The sequence below is a fragment of the Sus scrofa genome, chromosome 7, assembly GCF_054392235.1.
Source record: "Sus scrofa isolate SSC_HxYL_T2T_F1_AM1 chromosome 7, Sscrofa_HxYL_maternal_Yorkshire_Landrace_v2.0, whole genome shotgun sequence".
NCBI classification, from domain to species: Eukaryota; Metazoa; Chordata; class Mammalia; order Artiodactyla; family Suidae; genus Sus; species Sus scrofa.
In genome coordinates this window covers 110,241,555-110,267,974 of record NC_139389.1, presented here as the reverse complement: position 1 = coordinate 110,267,974, position 26,420 = coordinate 110,241,555, and the positions used below count along the sequence as shown (strand labels likewise).

At 47.1% G+C, this 26,420-nt stretch overlaps 2 protein-coding genes across 15 annotated transcripts in view; one reads left to right on the top strand and one right to left on the bottom strand.

Annotated features, from left to right (window-relative positions):
* The window catches only part of IFT43 (intraflagellar transport 43), a 131,969-nt gene that overhangs the window by 100,176 nt on the left and 5,373 nt on the right, over positions 1–26,420 (bottom strand). For 10 of the 13 annotated variants that reach the window (XR_014811185.1, XR_014811186.1, XR_014811184.1 and 7 more), the window contains one exon: positions 25,250–25,342. Coding sequence is in view for 5 of the 13 variants with exons in the window: in XM_084969885.1 (XP_084826011.1) it covers positions 25,250–25,342 (93 nt within the window). In the remaining 8 variants the exon portion in view is untranslated. Of the gene's footprint in view, positions 1–1,733; positions 4,176–15,857; positions 16,005–21,901; positions 25,138–25,249; positions 25,343–26,420 lie in introns of those variants that run through there. The other 3 variants (XM_084969884.1, XM_084969887.1, XM_084969886.1) reach the window with 3 other exon arrangements.
* TGFB3 (transforming growth factor beta 3) overlaps positions 24,969–26,420 on the top strand; it is a 28,386-nt gene continuing 26,934 nt past the window's right edge. Inside the window, exon 1 of one of the 2 annotated variants that reach the window (NM_214198.2) lies at positions 24,969–25,415. The gene's annotated coding sequence lies outside the window, so the exon portion shown is untranslated. The remainder of the gene's footprint in view (positions 25,416–26,420) is intronic. The other variant, XM_084966738.1, reaches the window with a different exon arrangement.

The following is a 26,420-nucleotide window of genomic DNA, read 5'->3' as shown; positions in this document are numbered from 1 at the left end:
GCAGTGACTCCCTCGTGTTCTCTCTTAAAAGCCGGAGTCACGTCTCTGAGTGTGGGAAACCAGCACAGCCTGCCGGGACTGCCGCCTGATGGACGCAGGGGGCAGGACCCTGCATAGCTCCTGCAGAGAAACAAAAATGTGCTCTCTCCGAAAATAAACAGCGGCAGGAATGGCAGCGAGTAAAGAGTCGAAAGCACGTGACTGGCGGTTGCGGGCCTGAAATACCAGCTTTCTACAAAAAGGAGCCGATGAGAAGGCAGGGAGCAGGAAATTCAGGAAACAGCCGCTTTATATGGTCTCATCCGAATGGGCCGGGATTCAACTAACTGGAATTACCAAGTCAGAGGGAGCCTTACGGGCTAGACTTGTCACTGGTCTTTATTTGGTTCCCCCAGATGCTTAAGATGCCAAAATAGAAAAGATACTGCAGTGCCAAAAAAGGAGCCTTTTGAGTTTAGGAACTTCTCACATACGCTCGAAAGTCCTGGAGAAACCCCACAATGTGAATCAGTCCAAATCCAAACGGCAGCCTGTTTCAAAAAGTCGGTCCAAACAAGCGTGTGAGTTCCCAACAGGAAAGACATGCAGTTGAGCAAGATCCGCAGCACACCTACCCCCTTCCAGCTTCTAGGGTCAACACACCTCCTGGGTCCAACCCTGGATTACTGGCTAAAAACAAACGTCCTTTCCTTTCTCCAGCAGCCTGAAAGAAGATCTAGGAAAGCTGCTCTTACATGCCCGATGAGAGAGAAGCCTTAACACTTCTCAACACGGTCGTACACGGGCAGGGCTGGCGTTCGTTCCTTAAATCTGTCCACCATGCACAGTCCCATCTCTGTTAATCTCTTCCTCCAGCCTCAACTCCTCGTTTTCCTCATGGATTTCAGGTCAAGGCAGATAATGGACCATCCAAGCTTATAACTGAAGCCCTGTGAGAAAATACAGCCCTTCCAAGCCGAAATGGACAGAACAGAATGCAAAAATCTTTTTTTAAGTGTAAGAAAGAAACCTGATCATCAATAGATGCTAAAGCCATTGGGTGAAAGCTTGACTGGCAGCGAATCAGACATTCTCCTGGTGCCAAAGACCCAGCCCACACACAACGTGCCAGGTACGAGGCAGGCACTGCTCTTGAACAACAGAGGTACCTCTCGCCACCCTCTCTTGGTGAGTAGACTCAGTACAGGGACAGCAGGGCCGTGATGTGCTGACCCTTGAAGCACAGCCACCCAGGAAGTTAAACTGCCACGAGCATTCCGTGGTAGGGAGTCAGACTTCTAATCTGATTTCTGGCTCACAGCAGGTCAGGTGAGAGAGGAACATCAGTGACACCAGAAAGAAAGAATCAGAAAAATCCAGGATGAGGGAAACTCTAAGAATAACTGGCCCAGATTCTTCAAAACATTAAAACCATTAAAAAGGTCGGGGTGGGAGGGTTGGCGACTATTCCAAATTAAAAGAGGCTCGAGAGAGAAACCTGGTGGAGTGCTCCTGATTGGATCCTGGTTTTTTAAAAAAATAGCTATAAAAGACATTTCAGAGACGACTGGGGGAAATGAATATGGCCTGGGTCATAGGTGACGTTAGGAAATTGCTGATAGTGTCGGGTACAGAGCCGTGGCTTTCTAGGGAAACCACTAGTTCTTAGAGATACATACTCAAGTATTTAAGGGTCATGCCATGATGTTCGCTTCGAAATAATTCAGCAAAAAGTTACATCTAAAACGTGTCAATACAGATTTTAAGACAGTTTATTAAACTAAGTGATCACTTAAGCAAATGTGGGAAATGCTGAAAACAGGTGAATCCAGGCGGTGGGGTTGTTTGTTGTATTGTTGTTTCTACTTTTCTGGAGGTTTCCAATTTTGTTTTATTTATTCATTATTTAAGGCTGCAATGATTTTTTTTCCCCATTATAGATGGTTTACAGTGTTCTGTCAACTTCCTACCGTACAGCAAGGTGACCCAGTCATACATACATATATACATTCTTGGATGTTTCCAATTTTAATGAAAAGCTAAAACTGGAAAAGTAGATGCATGAAGTTTAGGTTCACAAGAGAAAAAAGACAGGGGTGTTGAGGAGGAGGGCACCAGTAGGAGGGTTGTTTACGGAAATATCTGCTCTAGGACGACCTGTGCTCAACAGGAACAGAGAAGTTTTTCCATGTCATGGCTGGGAATTCCTAACACCAGCACCCTGAGGACCAGAGACCAACTCTACACCCCAAAAGTTAGGATGCCAGAGCTAGACATGATGGGAGAATGAATTTCTAAATAAAAGGGCCTCCCACCCCCACAATCTGCTGTGGACTGTTTTTTTTGTTTTGTTTTGTTTTTCTTTTTGCCTTTTCTTGGGCCGCTCCCGTGGCATATGGAGGCTCCCAGGCTAGGGGTCTAATTGGAGCTGTAGCCACCAGCCTATGCCAGAGCCACAGCAACACGGGATCTGCGCGGCATCTGCAACCTACACCACAGCTCAGGGCAACGCCAGATCCTTAACCCACTGAGCGAGGCCAGGGATCGAACCCACACCTCAAGGTTCCTAGTCGGATTCGTTAACCACTGAGCCACAACGGGAACTCCATGGACTGTATTTTAATTGTGTATACATGGATATGTGGGACTTCAGTAAGAAAAGACATGGTAGAAAGAACACATGTCAGACTGCTTCTCTGCTGGGTTCGAGCCCTGACTCTGCCATTGATTAGTTCACAGCAGAGGTGACTCCTCCCAGTTCTATAATGTTGTGATTCTTCGAGTCTATGAACTGTCTTTTCAATTCAGGGGGAGGGAATGTAGCCCTAAAAGATGTATATGATGACAGGAAACAGTTATCACCCATTTGAACTTGTATGAAGGGGATGGGGACAAAAAATAGAGAAGACAAGGTTACCGAGAATATGTAAGCAAAGCACAAAGACTTGATTAGTGGTGAATAAGCCAACCCAGGCGATGCGAAAGAATACTTTAACTAACATCCAGCTAATCATCACCATAAGAGCCGACATCTATTGAGGGTTTACTATATGCCAAAGTCTCAGGGTTTTAGGAGGATTTTTTTTTAATGGCCACATGCACGGCACATGGAAGTTCCAGGCCAGAGATTGAATCCGAGCTGCAGCTTCGACTTATGCCACAGCGGCGGTAACGCCAGTTCCTTTAACCCACTGCACCAGGCCAGGGATGGAACCTGCACCTCCACAGGGACTCAAGCCACTGCAGTCAGATTCTTAACCCACTGTGCCACAGCGGGAACTCCAAGCAGGGTTACTTTGCAGAATCCCCAGTGCAACACAATCCATGGTTGGCTGAATCCATGGATGAGGAACCATGGACACAGAGGGCCAACAACGGGACTTGACATCTGAGCATTTTGGCGTCCACGGGGGTCCTGGAACCAATCCCCTGCAGACACCAGGGGACAACTGCAATCTCTATCCACTGATAATATAAATATGTTCAGTAAGACAGGAGGACCAGCAAGAGGCTTGGTCTAACCCTCACCTCTTTCGTGAGGCAAGCTGAGGGAAGGGTTATGGGTAAAGTCAGGATTAGAAAGGGATGCCAAAAATAAACTCTAACAGCCTATGCACTGGGCCGGACTCTGTTAGGCTGAATTCAATACAAATCTCGGTACTTAGAAAGTAGCTGAGTCTTCACTGCACGCCGCAGATACTCTCCACACACCAACAGCACGGAAGCTCTGAAGCATGAGGAACCAAAGAGGAAGAAAGGGACGCTTCCAGAAAGAGATAAAGGGGAAAAGCTATAGTTTAAAGGGGAGGGAAGGGAGGAGAGGGAAAGGAGGAACAGTCTGGGTTCAACGTCTGCAATCATCACTTTCAAGCTAAGTGGACGGACGAGTCACACTTGCACGAGGCCTCTTTTCCTTGTGCACAACATGAAAATAGTCATGAGTCTCGTAAACACGGGAGACCGACAATGGCACTTAGAGCAGACACTTCGTAAGTGGTAGTAACAGTGGCTACTATATTATTTATCAGAATTAATAATGGTCATGACATGCAGCCTTTGGGGGAAAATAATCGTGGATGCCCAGGGTTGAGATAATGAGAAGTTATGGGGAGGTAAACACTGCAACGCCTTTCTCTTGGGACGGCCTCGCACAAGTTTCATTCCAGGGATCCAACGGCCACCTGATCCGGCTTCCACTGCGAGAGAGAGAGAGAGAGAGAGAGAGAGAGAGAGAGAGAGAGAGAGAGAGAGAGAGAGAGAGAGATCTGAGTTGCCTGAACCAAGAGGAGGAAACCACAGTTCCTGGGGTCCGAGGAGTGAGTGAGATGTTCAAGACAACCACAGTGTCCGGTGATCACACTCCCCCAGCATTCCCACACCCCCTGGAATAAAAAGACCCATATCCCATATCTCAATACATGGTCATCAGACTGCCCACTTCAAATGACTCATGGACAGGGCTGCCAGCAATGTGTTGCAGAGGCTGACCCAAAGAGCAGATTTCAGACCCCAAATCGTCCTGGATTTTCCTACCTCGGGTGGCATCCTCTTAACCTCAACTATGTCCCTTTGGGTCATCCCAAATCAGCTCTCTCGGGGCTACACCTTCCAGACACTTACGAAGAAATGCCTTGTTCCCATGCTTTCTGCAGTTCAGCCAAAATAAACATTCCTTTCAACTTGCATCATAAATCAAAACCTCTATGTTTATCTCATTCTCTTAATACCTTTCAGTTGGTTAGAACCCATCTGGCAGGTGTGTAACGGGAAGCACCCACGGTGTTGAGAGTGTAAGTTCCCAGCGCTCCAGGAAGCGACCCCTCCCGGCACCTGTGACTTTGGATAAGCACAGTCTAGACTTGCTACCTCAACCGAATCCAGAAGGCGATAACCTGCAGCAAGTGGGCAGCACAGGGGCAAGCTGTACCCTTGCTGCTTTAAAACCTGATCTCTGGCAGTTCCCGTTGTGGCTCCATGGTAACTAACCTGACTAGTATCCAAAGAGGATGCGGGTTCAACCCCTGACCCCACTCAGTGATTAAGGATCCGGCATTGCCATGAGCTGTGGTGTAGGTTGCAGATGAGGCTCAGATCCATTGTTGCTGTGGCTGTGGTGCAGGCTGGCAGCTGCAGCTCCTATTCTACCCCTAGCCTGGGAACTTCAATATGCCACAGGTGTGGCCCTAAAGAGACAAAAGAATAAAAATAAAAAAATAAAATAAAATAACACCTGATCTCTCATGAAACGCCTCAAGGGCAATGATGAAAAGGAAGCGGAGGGTGCCTGGAAGAATTAACCCAAGGCATTTGTACTGGGCGCTTTGAGGACTGTCTACAGAGATGTGGGACTTGGGTGCCTTTATTACAGGGTATGTGGGAATATTGGGGGACACTCCTGGTCCTGTGAGGGAAAGAGAGGAGTGTCTGGCCCCATCCCCACTCTGTTCACCGCAGTGAGACCACAGGCATCACAGGTGGTTTCTCAGCCTGCTGTGGTCGTGGAGGTGAGAAGAGGAGAGGCTCCGGGCATAGAGCAAGGTCATGACTGGCAAACCTACCCCCTCACAACACTGCAACGGACCTAAGTAACCCTAAAACTTTTTTTTTTAATAATCCAGAACTGTGTTTCCTAAACTTGTAGATTTCATAGACAGCCAGTTATTTCAAAAAACAAATTTTGTTTGTGGAGAGGTGGGGGTGGGACATGGAATTAATGGATCTTTAAAAAGGGAGTTCCCTTCATGGCTTAGCAGTTAACGAACCCAACTAGGATCTGCGAGGATGCAGGTTCAATCCCTGGCCTTGCTCAGTGGGTTAAGGATCCGGTATTGCCATGAGCTGTGAGGCAGGTTACGGACACAGCTCGGATCTGGTGTGGCTGTGGCTGTGGTGGTCATCGGCTGTAGCTCCGATTCGACCTCTAGCCTGGGAACCTCCATGTGCCACGGGTGCAGCCCTAAAAAACAAAAAACAAACTTAAAAAAAGAAACCACCACTATTTCCTCTTTCCACCATTTCATGAAAGAAGGGATCTTTTCAACCTCCCCAAATTAGGAAGGACAAAACCAGAATAAAGAATGGTCCTTTAAGTTGAATAAATTAGGTGATGAAGAACATACTGCATTGTTCTTGGTTTTCTCATTTTGGTAAAAATGTCCTGCAGACTAGTGTTAAAAATGTGCTATGCACTATCTCTTTTTCAGCTATCAGTCCAAGCTTAGAGTTGATTTCTCGGGCTCTCTTTCACAGAAGAGAGGCTGAAGGCCATCACTCTATTGCTCCAGGTGACAAGAGCCTGATGCAAAAGGCATGACCTGGGAATATTCTTAAGCAATTTTCCTACTCAGTTTGATGCTATACAGGAGGACCTCCTGCCCTGGACGCAGAACCCTGCCAACCTCTCCAAGCCTAGCGGCCTTTTTTTTCCTTCCAGTTTTTTTTTTTTTTTTTTTTCTTTTTATGGCCACACCAGGAGCCTATGGAAGTGGTGTAACTTCCAGGTCAGGGGTGTAACTGGAGCTGCAGCCATACCCACAGCAACACGGGATCTGAGCCACATCTGTGACCTCACTGCACCTTGCAGCAACGCTGGATCCTTAACCAATGAGCGAGGTCAGGGATCAAAGCTGCATCCTCACGGACACTATGTTAGGTTCTTAACCTGCTGAGCCCCAATGGGAACTCCTTCTTCCAGTTTTACTGAGATTTAACTGATACACCACACTATGTAAGTTGAAGGCATACAGCACAACAATTTAATTTACACATATCATGAAGTGATTATCACAATAAGTTAGTGATTATCACCTTACATACAAAATTAAAGAACTAGAAAAATATTTTTTTTTCCTTGTGACGAGAACGCTTAAGATTTACTCCCTTAACAACTTTGACATAAAACACAGAGCAGTGTTCATTATATTTATCATGTTGTAGGTTATATCCCTAGTACTTATTCATCTTGTAAGTGGAAGTTTATGCCTTTCGACTGCCTTCGTCCAACTCCGCCTCTCCTCACCCCTACCACTCCCACTCCCTCCTCTGGTCATCACAAATCTGATCTCTTTTTCTATGCGTTTGTTTTTCTGTTTTCGAAGTATAATTGATCTACGCTAGTTCCTGTGACACAGCACAGTGATTGGAACTTCCATACATTTCAAAACGATCACCACGGTGAGTCCAGTTACCCCTTGTCACCAGACAAAGACATCACACAGCTATTGACGATATGTGCATTTCACCCCTGTGACTCATTCATCTTGCAACTGGAAACTGGCTGGTACCTCTTCATCTCCCTCACCTGTTTCTTTCCTCCCCCTCCCCCCATCTGGCAACCATCTGTTTATTCTCTGTGTCTATGACCCTAGAGCCCTTTCTAGACTAACTTCTCATCAAAGTGCTTAGCAAGGATGAGCCCTTACATCCTGGTGACCGAACCCCAGGTCTCTGAGCTTCTTTCATACCCATGCTTCTGATCATTACTCCTAAACCACCACTGGTGTCAGGACACTTCCTGTCTCAACAGCTCACGTAGCCCAATGCCCCTCTCGATTATCCTAATGGAAAATGAATACCACCTCTTCCTGCAACAACCCCTCTCATTCTCTTCTTACCAACAGTACCACCAGAAAAAAACCAAAAACAAAAACAAAACCCGCAGTGGGGAGTTCCCTTCGTGGCTCAGCGGTTAACAAGCCCGACTAGGATCCATGAGGATGTGGGTTAAGGATCTGGTGTTGCCACGAGCTGTGGTGTAGGTCGCAGACACATCTTGGATCCTGTGTTGCTGTGGGTGTGGTGTAGGTCAGCAGCTGCAGCTCTGATTTGACCCCTAGCCTGGGAACTTCCATATGCTGCAGGTTCAGCCCTAGAAAAGCAAACAAACAAACAAACAAACAAACAAACAAAACCCACAGTGTATTCTGAAACAACCCAAAAGCAATGGGCAGGCTGTGGATCCAGTAATGAGGGAGCAGGTTGTATTTAACTAACCTTCACACAGATACCAAGTATAAACTTTGGCCAAAATATATAAAACAATTGTTTGGAGGCCCTGTAGGGCAAACAAAAGCAGTAGGGGAAACTGGAGGGGATCTGACCATTGGAAGAGAAGAACTGCACTGGGTAAAAATCCATATTTAAGTGGATTTGCCCTCTGATTGAACTCTCCAGTTTGGGTAGCAACGGAGCAGCTAGAATTCAAGCAGAAATCTGTAGTTTCATTGGTTTGAGAACAAATGTGGGGCTGTTTGAGACCCTAAAAATATACAGGGAGAAATCCTGCAAAGGAGGGAGCCCGAGAACTGCATATAAACTCCCCTAAAATCCCGTAGTCAATACCTTAATTGCACATACATAGAGAAGACTCCAAGAAACTCAGTGAAAAGCAATTGCTGAAGGGCTAAAACAAAACAAAATAAAACCTGAGTGGAGATAAGATTTCAGTTGCTGCCCACTGCAGGGATGACAGGAATTGGAATGTGAGTGCCACCAAGTTAGAGGTACTTGGTACACGCCTTGGGTTTTCCATTGAAATCCCAGAAAAGAACACACCTTAGGAGTACAGACCGCATCCCGGGTTTACTGAATTTGCTCTAAGACTAAAGGCAAAACCAAAACAGACCTGACCTAGCAAAGTCTAAAACCAAGTCTTCATAAATTCAAGATGACCTGCAAATAATTAAGCTGCCTACTAAAACAAAAATCAACACTTTTCAAAGGAAAGTAATACAATCCAGAGTTTCTACAATGTTTTATTAACAATGTCCTGCGTATTAACAAAAATTACTCAACATGTGAAGAAACATGAAAATATGACTCACAGTCAAAAGTTAAAACAAGAGTTCCCCAGTGGCTCAGTGGGTTAAGGATCTGGCAATGTCACAGCTGTGGCTTGGGTCACTGCTGTGGCACAGGTTTGATCCCTGGCCCAGGAACTTCTGTTTGCTTTGGTCATGGCCAAAAAAAAAAAAAAAAAAAGTAAAAGCAACAAAAACAGACCCCAAGGAGTTCCTGCTACGGTGCAATGGGATCAGCGGTGCTCTGGAGCACTGGGACTCAGGTTTGATCCCTGGCCCAGCTGGGTTAAGGACCTGGCATTGCTGAAGCTGCAACACAGGTCACAACTGTGGCTCAGATCTGATCTCTGGCCCATGGGGTGGCCAAAAAAGAAAACAAAAGAAAAAAAGACACCAAGATGACCCAGATATTGGAATTAACAGACAAAGGAGTTCAAGCAGCAATTATAAATATGTTCAACGACTCAAAAGAAAAAATGGCCATAATGAATGAACAAATGAGGAGTCTAATTTTTAAGTTATGTAAACAATTGGAAATTTAGAATTTAAAAGTTCAATATCTGAGAAGTTCAGTTCGTAGACAGAAGAAGAAATAATCAGTGAACTTGAAGACAGATCAATAGAAAATATGCAATTTGAGGAACAAAAAGATAAAGGAAAATGGAAAATTAACAAAGTTTCAGGGACAAAAAACACAGGACAAACCTATAGGACAATACCAAGCCGTTTAACATATAGGCAATTGGAATCCCAAGAACAAGGAGAGAGAAAATGGGGAGGAAAGATAAGAAGTAATAATGGCCTACAATTCCCCAATCTGGTGAGATACATTGACTTACTGGTCTAAGAACCTCAGCAAGTCCCAAGCAGAACAAAGACAGAGCAAACCACCAAGGCACATCACAGTCAAACTGCTGAAACCGAAGATAAAAAGGACATCTTTAAAGCAATCAGAGGGAAGAGAAGACGTACATAGGCAAACAATCACGAGAAACCATGGAGGCCAGAAGACAGAGGAATGACAGTCTTTAAAGTGCCGAAAGGAAAAAAAGGCTCGATCCAGAATTCTATGTCGACACAAAAGAGCCTTCAAAAACACGGGTAAGATAAAAATATTGTCAGATAGCACAGAGAAGTTGTTCTTAGTACGACAAGAAATGCGAAGGCGAGTTCTACAGGCTACAAAGAAACAACATTAGACAGAAACTGTATCTACAGGAGGAAAGGGAGAACAATTACATGGTAAGCACGGGGGTGACTAGAAAAGACCATCCATTCTTCTTAACTTCTCTGACAACTATTTAAAGTGAAATGACAATTGTATGGTAGCATTTATAAAGTACATAGGCTTGGGGATTTTTTTTTTTTTTTTTTTTTTTTTTTTTTTTTTTGTCAGCTGCACATGGAAGTTCCCAGGCCAGGGATCGAATCCAAGCCACAGCTGTATCACAGCTGCCGCAATGCCAGATCCTTAACCCACTGTGCCACAGCAGGAACCCCTAAAGTATGTACTTTTAAAATATACGACATCATGAGCACAAAGGATAAAAGGGGACAAATGGATTTACACCGTCACAAGAGTCTCAGGTTTTATGTGAAGTGGAATCATACTAACACCAGCCAGTGATAAGTTAAAGATGACTATTTGAATCCCTAGAGCAGCCACTAAAAAAAATTAGATAAAAAGCTCTACCTAAAAAGCCAACGGAGGAATTAAAACGGAATATAAAAGCAATCGGCCAAACACAGTGACATAATTCTCCATTATGCTGGGTAAAGGCATGTGACCAGAAATGTTTCAGTCTGTCACCAATGACATTCAACATGAGTCAGTGCCCTCTTTCTGTAAAGTGTCATTGTGAAAAGAAGGTTTTACTATCATTCTCCTCCTTCTCAGTAATTATTGACATGCTACATAATAAGAAGAAATCCAGCCTAGCCAGTGATTCCAATGAGGCCTTCTGGTCACAATCCCATGGTTCCCAAGCAGATGAGATATTCTCTATTCACAGCCCACTCTTTCCCCCTCCTTGCTCCTCTGAAATTCTGACTTTCCCCCGTGGACTTCGTTTCTCTTGCAGCTCTTTCAAATAGAGCCTGCTCGGTCTTTAAAACCCCGCAAACCAGGGTCCCAAGATAACCCTCCTGCCTCACTCCCCAAAGTTCCCCTAGACCATTACTTTTTCAAATTACTATGGAACATTTCTTCTGAAAGTCATCGTGTTCAGCGACATCACCTCTCTTGGCTCCTTCATCCCTGTCACTAATAATTGCCTGAGCACACATTGATCAAAACTGTGGACATTCCTGCTCCACAACTAATTCCATCATTCTATGGAAAGTCAATGTTCACATGAACAGTTCATCTAATGCTTAGCCTCACAGGTCCCTGACCCTGCAAAGGCCAATGACCTTTGCAAGCACTTTCCAAGCACTTTATAATCTGGAACTGCTCCAGTCTCAACTACCTAGTTCCCTCCTCCCCTCCTGATCTAAGAACTTCCTTCTAGGTTTCTCTTCCTTCCCGATCAACCCAGCTCTCTTCCGTGGTCCTGATGGTATTCGTTCCCTACACTTCCCCTAGGAACCCCCCCCCCCCCCCCCCCCGCCAAACGGGATCAAGCCAACCCTATGCCTTCACTGTGTCCATACGTAGCCCACTGAGCAGTGTTGGAGGAAACTGCACAATCATTCAAACGAAGGCTTCACTGTTTGTCGCAGCTGAGTCCTACCTCGGCTCCCTGTTTCCCATCTCCGATCGTCTACTCCACACCTGCACAGGGATGCAGGAGGTACAGAGAGTTCCGGACACAGAGAAGGAGTGAGCTCTCAATCAGGAGGCATAGCGATGCAAGCATTCTTGATACACTGCCTAACAAGGACCCCCAGAAAGGAATTTGGATATAACCAAGGCCTAGTAACTTGGCTGCGATTTCTCTTTCCGTTACAAATAAAGATTTACTTTCACACCTCATGTTGAATTCCTAATTTTGAATTCTTTTTCTTCAAGAAGGTTGTGTAAGTTTCACAGCATCTGGATCCATCTCAACCAATTACTGCCCAAGCCTTCTTCCTACAACGCAAGTCTGACTGCATCTCTTCTCTGCTTAAAACCCTCACACTTTGTACCTGGAAATCATAAAGAAGGTGTGCTCCACAAAGGAATCAGAAGCTCTTCCTAGAAGTTCTTCTTAGAGACCCCAGAATATATGACATAAGCTGGTAATTCCCACTTCCCAACTTTCTCTTGAGCTCCAGACCAAATTTTCAACTATTTACTTGACCGACTGCTTTGAAAATCTTGAAGGCAATTCACATTCAACATGCCCCAAACTGAAACCATTATCTCTTCATGCTCCCCCGACTGCTTAGACTCCTAAATTCTCAGTCTCGGAAATATCATTAGCTGTTAGGTCTTTGCAGCTGCACATGCAGTCAGCTCCACACTCTCCTTCCTTCCCACCTCCAGCAGCCAATCTGCTACCACCTCTTCTCCATCCTCCATGAAAAATGCCTCTGGGCACTGCCCTCTCCCCTTCCCCACTCTGCCAGGCTTCAGTTTACCGTTTCCCAACGTAAAGTACATGTGCCGCTGGCATAAACGACACGATTAGAGGTGGGACACGGAAGTGCCTCTTCGAAGCAGCCATGTGTGTATACGAACGTGTCCTGGAAAAAATATAACTATGACAAACTGTAGTCTCTTTTCAAAAATAAATGTATTTAAGTTTAAACAGGGAGCTGATTTAAAGAAGAATGTTCACACTAATGCAAGTGGTATGTGGATGCCCAAAACTGTGAAAACAGCCTGGGAATGCCTGACGTTTGGGAACACTGCCTGGTTCCTGCCTCTCCATCTCTCAGGAGGAGAGGCTCTAACCGCCTTTCTCTGTCTCCCTAACAGCCAGCTCTCCCGGCCAGACTCCCCTCCACAGAGCGGCCAGACTTAGCTTCCTAGAAAACGAAGTCAGGGGCATCACCCCCTGCTGTAAAAGTCTCTGCGAAGTCTCTACAACACATAAAAGAAATCCAGATGCCTCCATCTGGAACCAAGGCCTGAGATGCTGAGTTGCTCTCGATGTCCCAGAGATGCCAGGCCCTGGAAGGTCGCACACGCCAGAAGAGGCTTTTTCTGCTGCCCGTCCCTCTCCCTGGCCAACCCCTCCTCATTCATTTCAACCCACCTCAAGGGTCACCTCCTTCCCTCAGGCCCAGGCAGGGCGGTTGCTCCTTCTGTGCTCCTACCCTCTGAAGCCACTTAAATATTACCACTTTGCTGTCTAGGTGTGTGGCTCTATATGACCAGAAGATGAAGTTATCTGATTTGTTCTGGCATTGGGAAAATCCAAAGTCCATGGAGTAAATAAGTAGAAGAACAAAACTTTTATATATGTCAATAAAAATATACACGAATGGAGGGGCCAACAGTGGTGTGGCGCATGGAGTTCTCTGCCATCCCTGGTGAGGAATACAAAACAGAAGAGATCCAGACAAAAGGGAACGAGGAGGGGAAAAGGAGAAACGGAGGCTCAGGAACAGAGGAAAAGGCCCAAAAAAGGTCTGTGAAGGAGATGAGGAGGCCCTTTAAGGTTGGTGGTGAGCACGTGAGGGTCACAATCTGCTCCCTGAATTCTTGCAACAAGTATTTACTGAGCGGCTACTGGGTGTGGTACCGTGCAAGGGTCCCAAGGGCCCCTCTCCCTCCCTTAAAGTACAGGCACCCCACCCCCCATTGCTAAATCAAATAGACCCGCTCTCGCCTGCTCCGACCCTGTTGGTGGCATCAAACACTCTTGACCCCCAAGTCCTTGACGCACTCTCTCATCTCGGCCCTGGACACCGCAGGGGCTCCCCTCAGGCCACTCCTCCTCGGCCTCCTCTGATGAGCCGTTCTTTGGCCGCGTGTTCCTTAAACACGGGTGTTGCTTGGGGTCTGTCTAAGGATCTCTTCTCTTCGCCTGCTACAAACTCTCCTTTACCTCCTCAAGACGAACAACTCCCACATCTTTGGTTGCAGCTCAGAGCCCAGTCCAAACATGAGTCCCACACGTCAAAGCCTCCTGAGCTTCTCCAGCTAGTGGTCTCACAGGCCCCCAATTCATCCGCCCCTGAACCAAAGATGTCATCCCCCCACACCTGGTCCTCATTCACTGGATGACTAGGTACTGGGGACCTGCAAAGTGCCAGGCTCAGGGGAGCAGAACAGGTGCTTCTGGACCTTACAGTTAGTGAGGGAGATGGACCTAGCGAATGACACAGACAGACAGTTACCATCTGTGCCTGGGATGACAGAGGAAACAAAACAAAATGCCAACAACAACAAAAAAAGCTACAAGGGAGTATAATACGGGAAGTGAACTTAAATGAGAAGGTATTGTTCTCATTTAAATAGAGGAAGGGCTATTCAAGCTGAACCCAAAGAAGTAGGGAGTAGTGAAGTAAAGAGTATAGGTAAGTAATATTTGGTTTCGGGATTTATTTCCATTCCTCTATCAAGCATTAAATGAGTGATAGCTGTTTCTTCAAAAAAAAAAAAGTATAGGTAAGTATTCCAGGGACCTGACCTGTTCTGTTCTAGTCTATCCTTCCATCCTACTCCATCCCATGCTATCCTATCCTATCCTATTCCATGGAATTACAGTATTCTAAGGAACTAGAATAAATGGGGACTTGTACAAGCAAAGACAAGACTCCCTGTGACTGCAACAAGGTAGCAGGTGTAAATTAGGCTGGAGAGGTTACGAGGGCCCAAATGATAAAGGAGCAAAGTAAGCAACGGGGATTTTTGTTATCCTAAGGGCAATGGATGTCCTTGAAAGGGTTTTAAGTGTAAAATGAGTGACACACACTTTCATAAGGCCACTCCGGCTGAGCTGCAGGAGGGGTACAATATAAAAGGAGAGACCAGTTATGAGGCCGCTGCCTCAGTCCAGATGAGTTTAGAGTAGCTTAAACCGTTTCTCTAATCCTCGATCTATTTTTTTTCCTAACCAGAATGCTATTCGCAGCCAAAGATTCTGAGAAGTTTTTGCTCTAGGAATCTTGCCTGAAAATAAGTCAATTCTCATTACAACAAAAATATCGTTACCATGAAAATTTTCACATACCAAAAAAAAAAAAAAAAAAAAATTTCCTGAACATAAGCCAGTAGCCCACTTTCTCCAAACAGGAGTCAAACCAAATTCCAATTCTTACGATAGAATCTGACCCATTCCATTTGGAATGGTCGTAAACAGATATGACCTATGGTTGTTAATCATGTGGATGAGACTGGGGACACTGAAGACTAAGATGGGGGTTCTTATCCCTCTGGAGGCAACGCAACAGTAGGTCACAGGCACTTATTGGGCTTATATCACTGATTCCTTTACACATACTTTTATTAAGCATCTAGCATACACTTGTAATTAGTAGAATCTGGGTGACTTAGTCTCTTATTTTGTGAAATCAAAAGACATTTTCTAAATCCCACTGGATCATGACTAATTCAATGTTACTTCCATAATGGGCACATTCCTCTCCTAGAGTTACTAGAATCTAACACACACACACATACTATCTATCCTCAGAGGAAGCTAGGAATTTTTAGGACATAAATTAAGTATGGACACTGTAAATTACTGGTCTTCTGAGCCCTTCCTTATAAAGGATGAGCCAGAAGTGTTCCAAGCATCAATACTGTGCTCAAGCACATCTCAGAGGTTTTTCTTGACCAGAAAACACAAATGCATAGGGAAGGGTCATGGCGGCACTGACGACACAGCAGTGAAAGACAAGGCTAGAAAAACAAGGAAAGGTCACAGTCTCACCTTCAAAATATTACCAGTTATTTCAGTGTATATACGAAATGGTGGCCTCATATGGTTCATTTGTCAAAAAAAAGGCAAGGGGGCTGGTTTTCAAATAAAAGTCACTGAGGACCACGACCCATGACCTGTATAGTCAATGGCTCCACTAACAAATCCCATGTGCCAGGCTCTCTCCTTCGCCTCTAAAACTTGGCACATGCTCGTCTCTCAACTTGGAATATGCTCCCTGCTTGGCCTACCCAGCCCTTCCCCTTGGCTAACTTCTACTCACCCTTTAGGTTTCAACTCAACAGGATTTTTTCCTAGGCCACCTTTCCAGATGTCCTCGGAGGACGAGGGCTCGGTGACGGCACTTCCATGTTGTTCTGTGTTCACCCCCAACCGGAACTTAATTCTCTGCAGCCCCCACATCAAGGATCTAGCAGGACAGGAAGTAAGTCTGGTTTATCACTATTGCCAGCTTTGAACACAATGACTGGTACATGGAATGCTCTCCATCGAGGAGTTCCCACTGTGGCTCTGTGGGTTAAGAACCCAACTGGTGTCCAGGAGGAGACGGGTCTGACCCCTGACCTCACTCAGTGGGTTAAGGATCTGGCGCCGCCACAAGCTGCTGCATAGGCCACAGATGCGGCTGGGAACCGGTGTGGCTGTGGCTGTGGCTCTGGTGTGGGCCAGCAGCTGCAGCTCCGATTCAATCCCTGGCCTGGGAACTTCCATATGGCGTGGGTGTGGCCTTGAAAAGAAAAGAAAAAGCTCTCGACCAAGTTCCACAAGTGAATGCATAAATGAATGAATGGCACCTTCTATTCCAAGGACCCTGAGGTCACCAAAGTCACCCCTGCCTTCCTCATTTTCTACCCTTATGCCCCATTACAACAAAATGATGTACAGTCGGCAATTAAGGATTATTCTTTCTTTGGAAAGACTGCCAACCTCTAGACAGAGGGTTGGGTTTTGAAAGGCATTACCAAATAACTGGTCAAGGAAATAAATAAAATGAGTCATAAGTGGCACAAAGAATTCTCACCAAAGGACTCCTCATCCAAATGTTCCCTGCCCTAAAAGCTACTTAGGGCTATGAAGTAAAAATATCTGGAGTTCCCGTCGTGGCTCAGGGGAAACGAATCTGACTAGCATCCATGAGGACGCAAGTTCCATCCCTGGCCTCACTCAATGGGTTAAGGATCCTCTGGAGTTGCCGTGAGCTGTGCTGTAGGTTGCAGACTTGGCTGGGATCTGCCATTGCTGCGGCTGTGGTGTAGGCCAGCAGCTCTGGCTCTGATTCGACCCCTAGCTTGGGAACCTCCATATGCCACGGGTGTGGCCCTAAAAAGACAAAAGAAAAAAAATCACTCTATCCTGAAAAGAACGGCAATTGAAGATAAACTGGCAATGCTTTCTAATTCTCATGTGACACCGATAACGACAATGATGGTTAGCCCGTGGCAGGCGCTGTCCTGAGGGTTTTACACATTCTCTTACTTAATCCTCCAACAGGCCGAGGAGGTAGCTACTGCATAACCTCCATTCAACACGGAGGAACAGGCTTAGGGGAGTTAAGTAACGTGCCCAGGATACACACCGAGTAATAGGCAGAGCTGGGAGGAAAGACCAAATGCTCCTGGTTTCTATTGCCCAGGTTGTGTGGATAATGACGACAAGAGCTAACCTGATGGAGCACTGAGCTCAATAAACTCTCCCCGGTGCTTCTGACTTGCCCTTCCCCAGAGCGGAGGGGGAGAAGAGTCGGTGCTCTTCGAGCACCACCTTTTTCCCCGGGGACTGGTACGAAGCCAGCTGTCCACGTGGCAGAAGGAGACACGAGCTGTCCCCGTGCACCGGGCTGGGCACTGAAGGGGCCCAAGCAAGTGCCGGAGGAGAATCCTGAGAGGCGACTTCCAATCCCGTGAGGGGGGCCGAGCCCGGGATGACCCTCCGGCCCACCCAAGGGAGCGCTCGAAAGGGAGGCGGGCCGAGCGTGCCCTCAAGGCAAAACGTGGGAAAACACCTTGGCTGTGAACAGGTCCGCATCAGATTCCCGGCATCCCTCTCCGACGACGTTATCAGAAGCATCGTTCCATCCAGCCCATTGGAGAGGGACTACGAAAAAGGCTGAAAAATGTGACTCATCTAGGAAAGCTATTTTTGTGAGAAAGAAGAAAAATGTCACCAAAAAGGGTCAGCAGATAACCCTAGCTGGGCTGAAAATAACTGCCCGCTGGCAGACCAGGCAGGAACAGGCGGAGGGCAAGAGACGTAAGGCAGCGTGCCGGGGGCTCCAGCTGAGGGAAGCTGCTGGGGGATGAGGAAACTGGCCTAATTTGGGAACATGAGCCCAGCAGCATTTCTCAGATTCCTGCGAGAGAATCTGGCTGGGTTTCAGTTCTGCGTCCAAAGAGGAACACCGAAGGGACTGGGGCGGCGGAGGAGGAGGAGGAGGAGAACAGCTGGGTCTCCAACACTTTTCCAGACAAGTGGACGAATAAGGATGATCAAGTGAGTTCTCCTTCTCCGAAAGGATTCCAAGAGCAAAACCCCAAAGTCTCTCTTAGCTCCCTCCAAAGGCCTTTCTCTACTGGGAGGTCTGTGCATCCGACCACCTAGCCCACAGGAGAGGTTAGGCAGTGGTTAAGCACCTGGCTGGAGCTGGAGTCAAGTCAGCTCTTGGCTGAACGACTGTGGGGAAGACACTCAGGTCTCAGTGTCTTTGTAGCTAAAATGAGATAATCAGTACAGTACCTGCTTCAAGAGTTACCATGAGGCTTAAAGAATGCAGGTAACTGACAAGTAGCAACTGTTCCGATGTCAGCTATAACTATTAGTATTAAAAGGACAATCTGCTACATGTATAACTGAATCCCTTTGTCGCAGAGCAGAAATCATCACAATCTGGGGAATCAACGGGACTTCAATAAACCGTTTTTTAAATAAGGACAATCTGCAAAATGAAAGCGAGGCTACCAGGAGGTCTAGTCGCAAGTGAGAAACGCTCATCCAAAAGATGGGCCAGCGCTGAGAGTTGCTTCCCCCCAGCCTCAGTGGGTAGCAGAGGGTCACATCATGGTAGAAAGTGTCTGGGTGTTTTCTTGAGGTCGTGTGAGAGCAGCAGCATTTGAATCGCGACAGAAGGTGAAAGGTCAGGCACAGAAATCCAGTTGCTCAGAGCTGCTCTGCCCAGAGAAAGTTATTCACTGCAGACGTACAGACACGCATCGTGGCATCAGTTAAATTCTCCAGAATTGCAATGCCAACCTGAACTGCTAACTGAACTATGCATCTAGTGATCCAAGCCTGATTGGTGAGAGGTGGGAAGAAAAAACAAAAACAAAAACACAATCACCAAATTTCTTAGTACTTACCACTTCCTGCGAGGGGCCTGGGTGCTGGATACTGCGCTAAGCCTTTATGTGTGTTACCTAATTGGGCCTTCACAGCAACGTGACAGAAGCAGGCACGACTCTATAATCAACTCCAAGCTAATAAAACTACCTGAAGAGCTCATCATTCTGGTTAATCAGGAGGATTAGGGAGGTAAGTTCTTGGCAATTATTTGAAAACTTACAGATTGACCAAGCCAAAAAAGGAGATCCATGCTCTTCTTTTAGAGAGGGAGGAAGAATCTAATTACCTGGGCTGAGCCACAGGTGTCCTCCAGGCAGGAAGCCCCCGAGCAGAGACAGAGAAACCAGGAAGAAGGAAAAGACTGAAGCTGAATCTGCCACAGGCAACAACTGCATCAGGTGTCCTGCAACTGCAGGGCAGCCCATGTTCCCTGAACACTACACAATCGCAAATCAGAAAACTGGAGAGGAATGGGGATTTTTTTTTATGCTATTAAAAATAATTTTTTCCGGAGTTCCCGTCGTGGCGCAGTGGTTAACGAATCCGACTAGGAACCATGAGGTTGCGGGTTCGGTCCTTGCCCTTGCTCAGTGGGTTAACGATCCGGCGTTGCCGTGAGCTGTGGTGTAGGTTGCAGACGCGGCTCGGATCCTGCGTTGCTGTGGCTCTGGCGTAGGCCGGTGGCTACAGCTCCGATTCAACCCCTAGCCTGGGAACCTCCATATGCCGTGGGAGCGGCCCAAGAAATAGCAACAATAACAACAACAACAACAAAAGACAAAAAGACCAAAAAAAAAAAAAAAAAAAAAAAAAATAAAGTAAAAAATAATTTTTTCCTTTCATACCCAAGCCTACCAATAAAAACTTGGTATAAATTCAATTTTTTAAAAAAAATGACCTGTGAGGCACAAACTGCATACTCAACAGCCATTCTTCCTCTTCCTAACCCCTAATGGATGTGGCAACATGCCCAGTTGAAAACTTTCTTGAAATTTAAGGTTGTTTTTTCTTTCTCTCTTTTTTTTTAAAGGTCTGTACCAAGGCATATGGAAGTTCCCAAACTAGGGGTCAAATCGGAGTTGCTGCTGCTGGCCTATACCACAGCCATGGCAATGCGGGATCCGAGCTGCATCAGCGACCTATACTGCAGCTTGTGGCAGCACTGGATCCTTAACCCACTGAGCGAGGCCAAGGATCGAACCCACATCCTCACAGGGACAATGTTGGGTCCTTAACCCAATGAGCAACAACGGGAACTCCTAAGGTGGTTTTAAGACCCAGTTCTGGCCAATGAAATGTAACCAGATGTCTCCTTGGTGAGGCTACCATTTTCCCAATGAGCAGGGACATCCTGCCTTGGCCTGAACCATGAACTCTTCTTCAATTCCCTCTCTGACCTAGAACACAGACTGGATCCCCGGGGAACAATCAGCCATCATGTCAGCTACCATGAAAACAAGTCACAAGCTCCAGATGGCAGAGCCGGTGTCCAGAAGGGGTGGGAGCAATATGGGACCTTCTCCAGTGACCACACCTGCCCTGCTCTGCCTGCCACTGGACCTTCCTGCTGTGAGAAAAATCACTCCTGTTTGCTCCAGCCACTGGGGGTGAGTTTTTGATGCCTGCACCCAAATTCAATACCAATAGATACACAAGGAAACCTGAAAATTAGTCCATCCTAGAAGAGCAGGAGTTTCAAACTCTAAAGGAAATAGGAGCCAGGCAGATCAAATGTGAGTAAATCTGCGAGTTCACATTGTGGCACAGCGGAAATGAACTAGGAACCATGAGTTGCAGGTTCGATCCCTGGCCTCGTTCAGCGGGGTTAAGGATCTGGTGTTGCCATGAGCTGTGGTGTAGGTCGCAGACGCGGCTTGGATCCTTTGTTGCTGTGGCTGTGGCCTGGGCTGGCAGCTGTAGCTGCGATTCAACCCCCTAGCCTGGGAACCCCCATATGCTGCAGGTGCGGCCCCAAAAAGCAAAAAAAAAAAAAAAATGTGAGTAAATCTGACCAGGTATACTCAAGTCAGAAGTGGTGAGGAAAGGGGGAGAAAGTGGGAAGGAAGGGGAGTTTGGGGCTGGTAGATGCCAACTATTCCATTTAGAATGAAGAAGCAATGAGCTCCTACTGTGCAGCACAGGGAACTAGGTCCAGTCTCCTGAGATAGACCACAATGGAAGATAATACAAGGAAAAAAAGTGTATATGACTGGATCATTTTGCTATACAGCAGAAATTGGCACAGCCTTGTAAATCAACTAGTTTTCATTTTAACAAATTGAAAAGAAAGGAAAAGAAAAGAAAAGGTGAGCTAGAGAGGACGGGCCGCACGTAAGCAAGCACGGCTGTCAGCTCCAGCTGTCTGCTGCCACGGAGGTGCCAGCCCAGCGTCCCCACTGTGTCCAGAACCTCAGGTTTCAAAGAGGAGCCCCAAACCTGGGTTTTCACAGCATGTGTATCAATGGTAACATCCAAGTTTTAAAAATGTTTAATTCTGTACAGATCGAAGAAGACATGACCGCAGGCTAAATTCAGCCTAAAGGCCACCAGCGTTCAACCTTAGCTCAGAGGGTTAAGGCGCAATATCGAAACCCCCAAGTTCTGGAGAATTAGTAATGGAGAGCAGTAATATATTGGGCACTTATGTGTCAGACTGTGTTAAAGGCTTTTTTTTTTTTTTTTTTTTTTTGACATCTGTTATCTTGGTTTTTTCCTTTCTGGCCACCCCATCAAGTATGTAATACTATTAACCCAGCTTTACCAATAAGGAAACTGAGGCTTAACGAGGATAGCAGCTTGCTGAGTCAGAGCCCGGATTTCAGCCCAGGGCTGCCCGCTCCCAAGGCCTGTGCTCTAATCCACTCCTCCAGAGGAAAGCCGCTGCGCCCGGAAAGCACAGACCTGCTTGGGACCACTGCTTGTCAACCTGGGGATAAATGAGTAGTACCCCTGGAGAGACTTCCAAAGCAGTTTGTTTGTGTTTTTTTTTTTTTTTTTTTTTTTTTTGCTTTTTAGGGCTGCACCCACGGCATATGGGGGTTTCCAGGCTAGGGGTCCAATCAGAGCTGCAGCTGCCGGCCTGGGCCACAGCCACAGCACCAAGGGGTCGAAGCCACGTCTGCAACCTACACCGGATCCTTAACCTCCTGAGCGAGGCCAGGAATGGAACCTGCGTCCTCTTGAATGCTAGTCAGATTTGTTTCCGCAGAGCCACGACAGGAACTGCCCAAATCAGTTCTAAAAGAAACCCAGGCCTACACCTTCCTTTTCTGCAGCCCTTGAATCAAAACAGCAGGGTTCAGTCCAACCAGTCTCTTACTCACTACTTACTGGATGAATGAACATCTGTACAGTGCCCTGCAGCTTCCCAAGGTGCTTTTAAATGCACATCTCACTTAACCTTCACATCAACCTGCTGGTACTGTTACTGCTGTTTGACAGATAATGACCTGGTGGATTAGAGAGATGAGTGGGTTTGTTCACCATCCAGGCAATTAGCAGAGCCGAGGTTCAACCCTGGTTTTCTGAGGCCAGGCCTGTGTTCCCTCTAGTCCAGCAGACCGCTGCTCTGCTTCCTCCACAGAGCTCCCCACCTGCCACCCCCACCCCCTGGCTGTGAAATCCGCAGTTTGAACTAACTGCTACATAACTTGAAAGTAACGCTAGTGTGTCTGACAGCCACCAGGTACCATGTTGATGTTTTACGAATAGCTTCATCCTCGAATATAGTCAGTGAGAGGACAAAAATAAATCTATCAAGTAATACATTCAGAATTGGAATGCAAATGGGCACACACACAAGTCTTGGGATCTAATTTTAGAAAGAAATAGCCAAAAAGTCCCACACAGTGCAGTGAGCATCTGGCCCCGGGGGAGGCTGCCCACACTGCTTTAAGCTTCAATTAACTCAGGGAGAGCAGGGATCCTGGAATTCTGACTGGTATTTTGCTGTCAGAGGCACCAGCTGGGTGAAGAACAGAATGATTTTTCATCTTGTTCTCCCAGAAAAACACTAAGGCCCAGAGTGAGGGGAGGAAAAGGAAAAAAAAAAAAAAAAAAGAGAGACGAGAAAGGAAATGCCTCTGCAGAAACAGGCAGGTATTCCAGAAAGGCCGAAACCCTGACAGGTTCATCACAGCCTGGGACTTTGGAGTTGGGGGCTCACAGTGGACTCTCGCCTAGGAACCAAGGGAGGGCTGATGGGCAGGTGAGCCAGGCCTACCGACCCCAGCCCGGCTGGAGGCTACACAGGGCTTCAAGGCCAGCAGGGCATTCCGGCCCATCTCGGGTCACTCACGTTACCACTAGAGGTGGCTAGAACCTCTTTCACCGCCGAGCAGGCTTGTAAGTAGCCTTTGTGGCTGCCCCTGACCATGAAAATATAAGTTCCATTACCAGAGGGGATTTGTCCCTTGTTTACTGAAATATGCCAACCCCCTAAAATGGTGCCTGGCGCACAGTCAGTGTGAATAAACACTTGTTAAATAAATAAATAAATGACCTGACGTTGGGATGGATCCTCCTAGACCCACAGTCTGAAGCGGCCAAAGGCCAAGAGCGGGCTTCCCTTAACCCAATCACCAGCTGGCCCAACTTGCCTTTAGAGATCTCCACCCCTGCAAGTCAAGTTCCTTGAAATCCAAGGTCGGGCCTGGTACGTCTTCCTTCACTATCTCCGTACGCTCTATCACCAACCCCTTAACGGTGCCTCCCAAGGGCCACTATCTGCCACCCCGACCTGTGACGCCCTTATTCAGCTTCTAAGAGTCCTCATCACACACCACATACCTCACCGCTCACCCTGTGCAGAGTCAAGGGCATGCCTGCTCGATGCCAGGCGCTGCCATAAACGAGGGAATACAGGTGAGACACAACCCCCGCCTTCCAGAAATCCCCATCTTCTACGGAGCCAGGCACATGAACAATTAGAATACAATGTAATAAGCACTGTAATGGGGGTGCAGCAGTCAAAGTCACACACTGACGACCCTCGGGCCTAATCTAGCCCACATGGTGATGTACTATTTATACTCCGTCGCTCGCCTCTAAAAATCTGTTGCTTTCCCATCAAATTCTAGACTGCCAGAGTCTCTTGGAAAATCAGAAGAGCTGGCGATGCTGGGCCTGAATTCCCCAGGCCGGCGGTGGCTAGGTAGCGGTTGCCCCTTTAGAGGGTACACGTGGCCTCTGCTGCCACCATTCCGCCGCCCATCCTCTGCCTGCAGGTGTCAGGACAGGAGGCCAAGGGTCGGCCGCCAGCTTTGCTGTGTCGGCGGGGCTGTCATCTGAGAGGAGAGATGGTTCTCTGCACCCGCATCTGCGCAGGACGTGAGAAAATCAAAGAGCACAGCAACGGGCACGTGAGGCACTTAAGAGCCCTGGCGGGGAACGTCCTTCCTACAAGAGCCGAGGCTCTTCCTCCCTACCTGGTATGTATGTCAAGCGTGTCTGTGCTGTGTCCCCAGCACGCTGAGCTGAGACACCTGCCTGGCCCATTCGGACTCCCAGCACAGATGCCCTCATCTGTTATAGACCTACCACGGGCCAAAGAGCTGGGTCACCTGTGGGCCAGCAACTCACGGTTTTGTGGGCCAGACACATAAAATGAGTGCATAATGTGAGCTAGTCTAACAGGGACTTGGGGAACTGAGCAAGGGGAGCCCGAAGTCGGCCTGGAGAAGCCAGGAAGAGCCGACAGAGGACCGCCTTGAAGCCAGTGCTTGAAAAGGGCAGAGTGTTTTCAACGGGCAGCAGAGGGTGAGAAGATGTTCTGAGTCAACGGCCGAAAACAGTGCCCTGGCATTAAACGCACGGCTCACCCAGATCACCCACCCTCTGGAAAGGAGCTGGATAAATTCCCACGATTCCAGGCCACTTGGAAAAGTTTCCAGGAAAGCAAGGCCAGGGCAGCTCCCCTTCCTGCCTAAAAACTGTAGAAAGCGCGGGTCACCACAAACGTCCAGTTGTGTAATCCAGCTTTTACGTCAGCGGCATGCCTCCCTGGCATTTGGCTGGCAGGAATAAAAACCCGGATTTTGAATCTTCCCAGTCCCTCGCTTCAGCTAACGTACAAAACGTCTTCCCTGAGACTATAAAGCGATACACAGCCACGACTCTGGCATCAAAAGAAAAAAGTTCCTCTTCCGTTTCTTGCTAACAGGCCCAATGCCGGGCAAGTGAATTCCCCAATCAAGACAGGAGGGAGGCTGACAGTAAAGAGAAGAAAGAGAAAAAAAAACACATGAGAGACCAAATCCTTGCTCATTGAGTAACCGCTAACAATTAGAGTGCATTTCTTCAGAGCTTTTTAACACTCACCTCTGCAGTCAGAGGGGAAGAGGCCGTCTTGCCACTGAGATGGTTCTCGGCTTGAGCGGACTCCTGTTGAGCTCGGCGCCCCATCCTGGGCCCCTGTAAGGAGAGATGAGGGGCACTGCTGACCCAGATGTCTCTGAGCCACTATGAGGAGGACAATTCTGCAAAGGTAAGCAAGCATGGGCTTCACGGTGACATGGGGAGGAAGGGATTTGAGCAACTTGACTGAAAACTCAGAAAATGCCCCAATCCTTACAGCAAAGCACCCGAGGTCCGTTCTAGATGGTAAAACAGGAAATCCATGGGGGACCACCGTGTTTTCTGTTGACAGCCACAGACCTTTCCTGCCCATGAAAAGCAGCTAGAAACTCCCCTAGAAGGGGCACCGACCTCATGCCACAGCTCGGGAAGAGTACGGTCAAGGCCCCCATCTTCCTATGCGGGAGTTGAGGAAGGCTTACCCTCAAAGCTGCAGCTCGGCATGAAAATTGTTATCAAAAAGGCTTTGGGGAGGGGGCAGCAATTCTCTGGGAACTGAAACCGGAGAAATACAGATAGCAGTTGCTTTGACGTGTGCACTAATTGGATTTGCACTTACAGACATTAAAGAAAAAGTACTGACAAGAATTTTGAGACATCAGCTTTGGAAATCAGAACATGCCAAATTCTGAGTCATGAAATGAACCCTTTGCAGGTGTTTCCCAAAGCTCTCCTGGGGTGCAGGCTTTGTCTCAAAGGCCTCCAAGCGTATACACAAAACTGTATTGAGGCAGACTAGTGGGTGTTGAAATGTTTATATTTCTCATTTTTTGCTTTAAAAAAAAAACAGCATTAATGTAAGCACTTTTGGATCTCATTGGACTTCACAATAAGAGAGACTGAGACTGAGGCCTTTTACAAATGAGGAAACTGAGATCCAGGAAAGCAACTAAGTAACAGATAAATCCAAGAGCAGAATCATCTGCCTTCTAACCCTGAGTTCTTTCCTCTACACCCTGCTGGAATTTCAGTTTTAAGATGTTCTAAGAACTGACTGCACCAATACATTGAGAGCTGCATAAACACCCTTATGTAATGTTTACATGTCAAATTCTAAGTAATCATTTTGGTTTCAGGGATGATAGAAACAGCCTTTCTGACAATAAGCAGCTCATTTTCTTCCCAAGGTAGACAA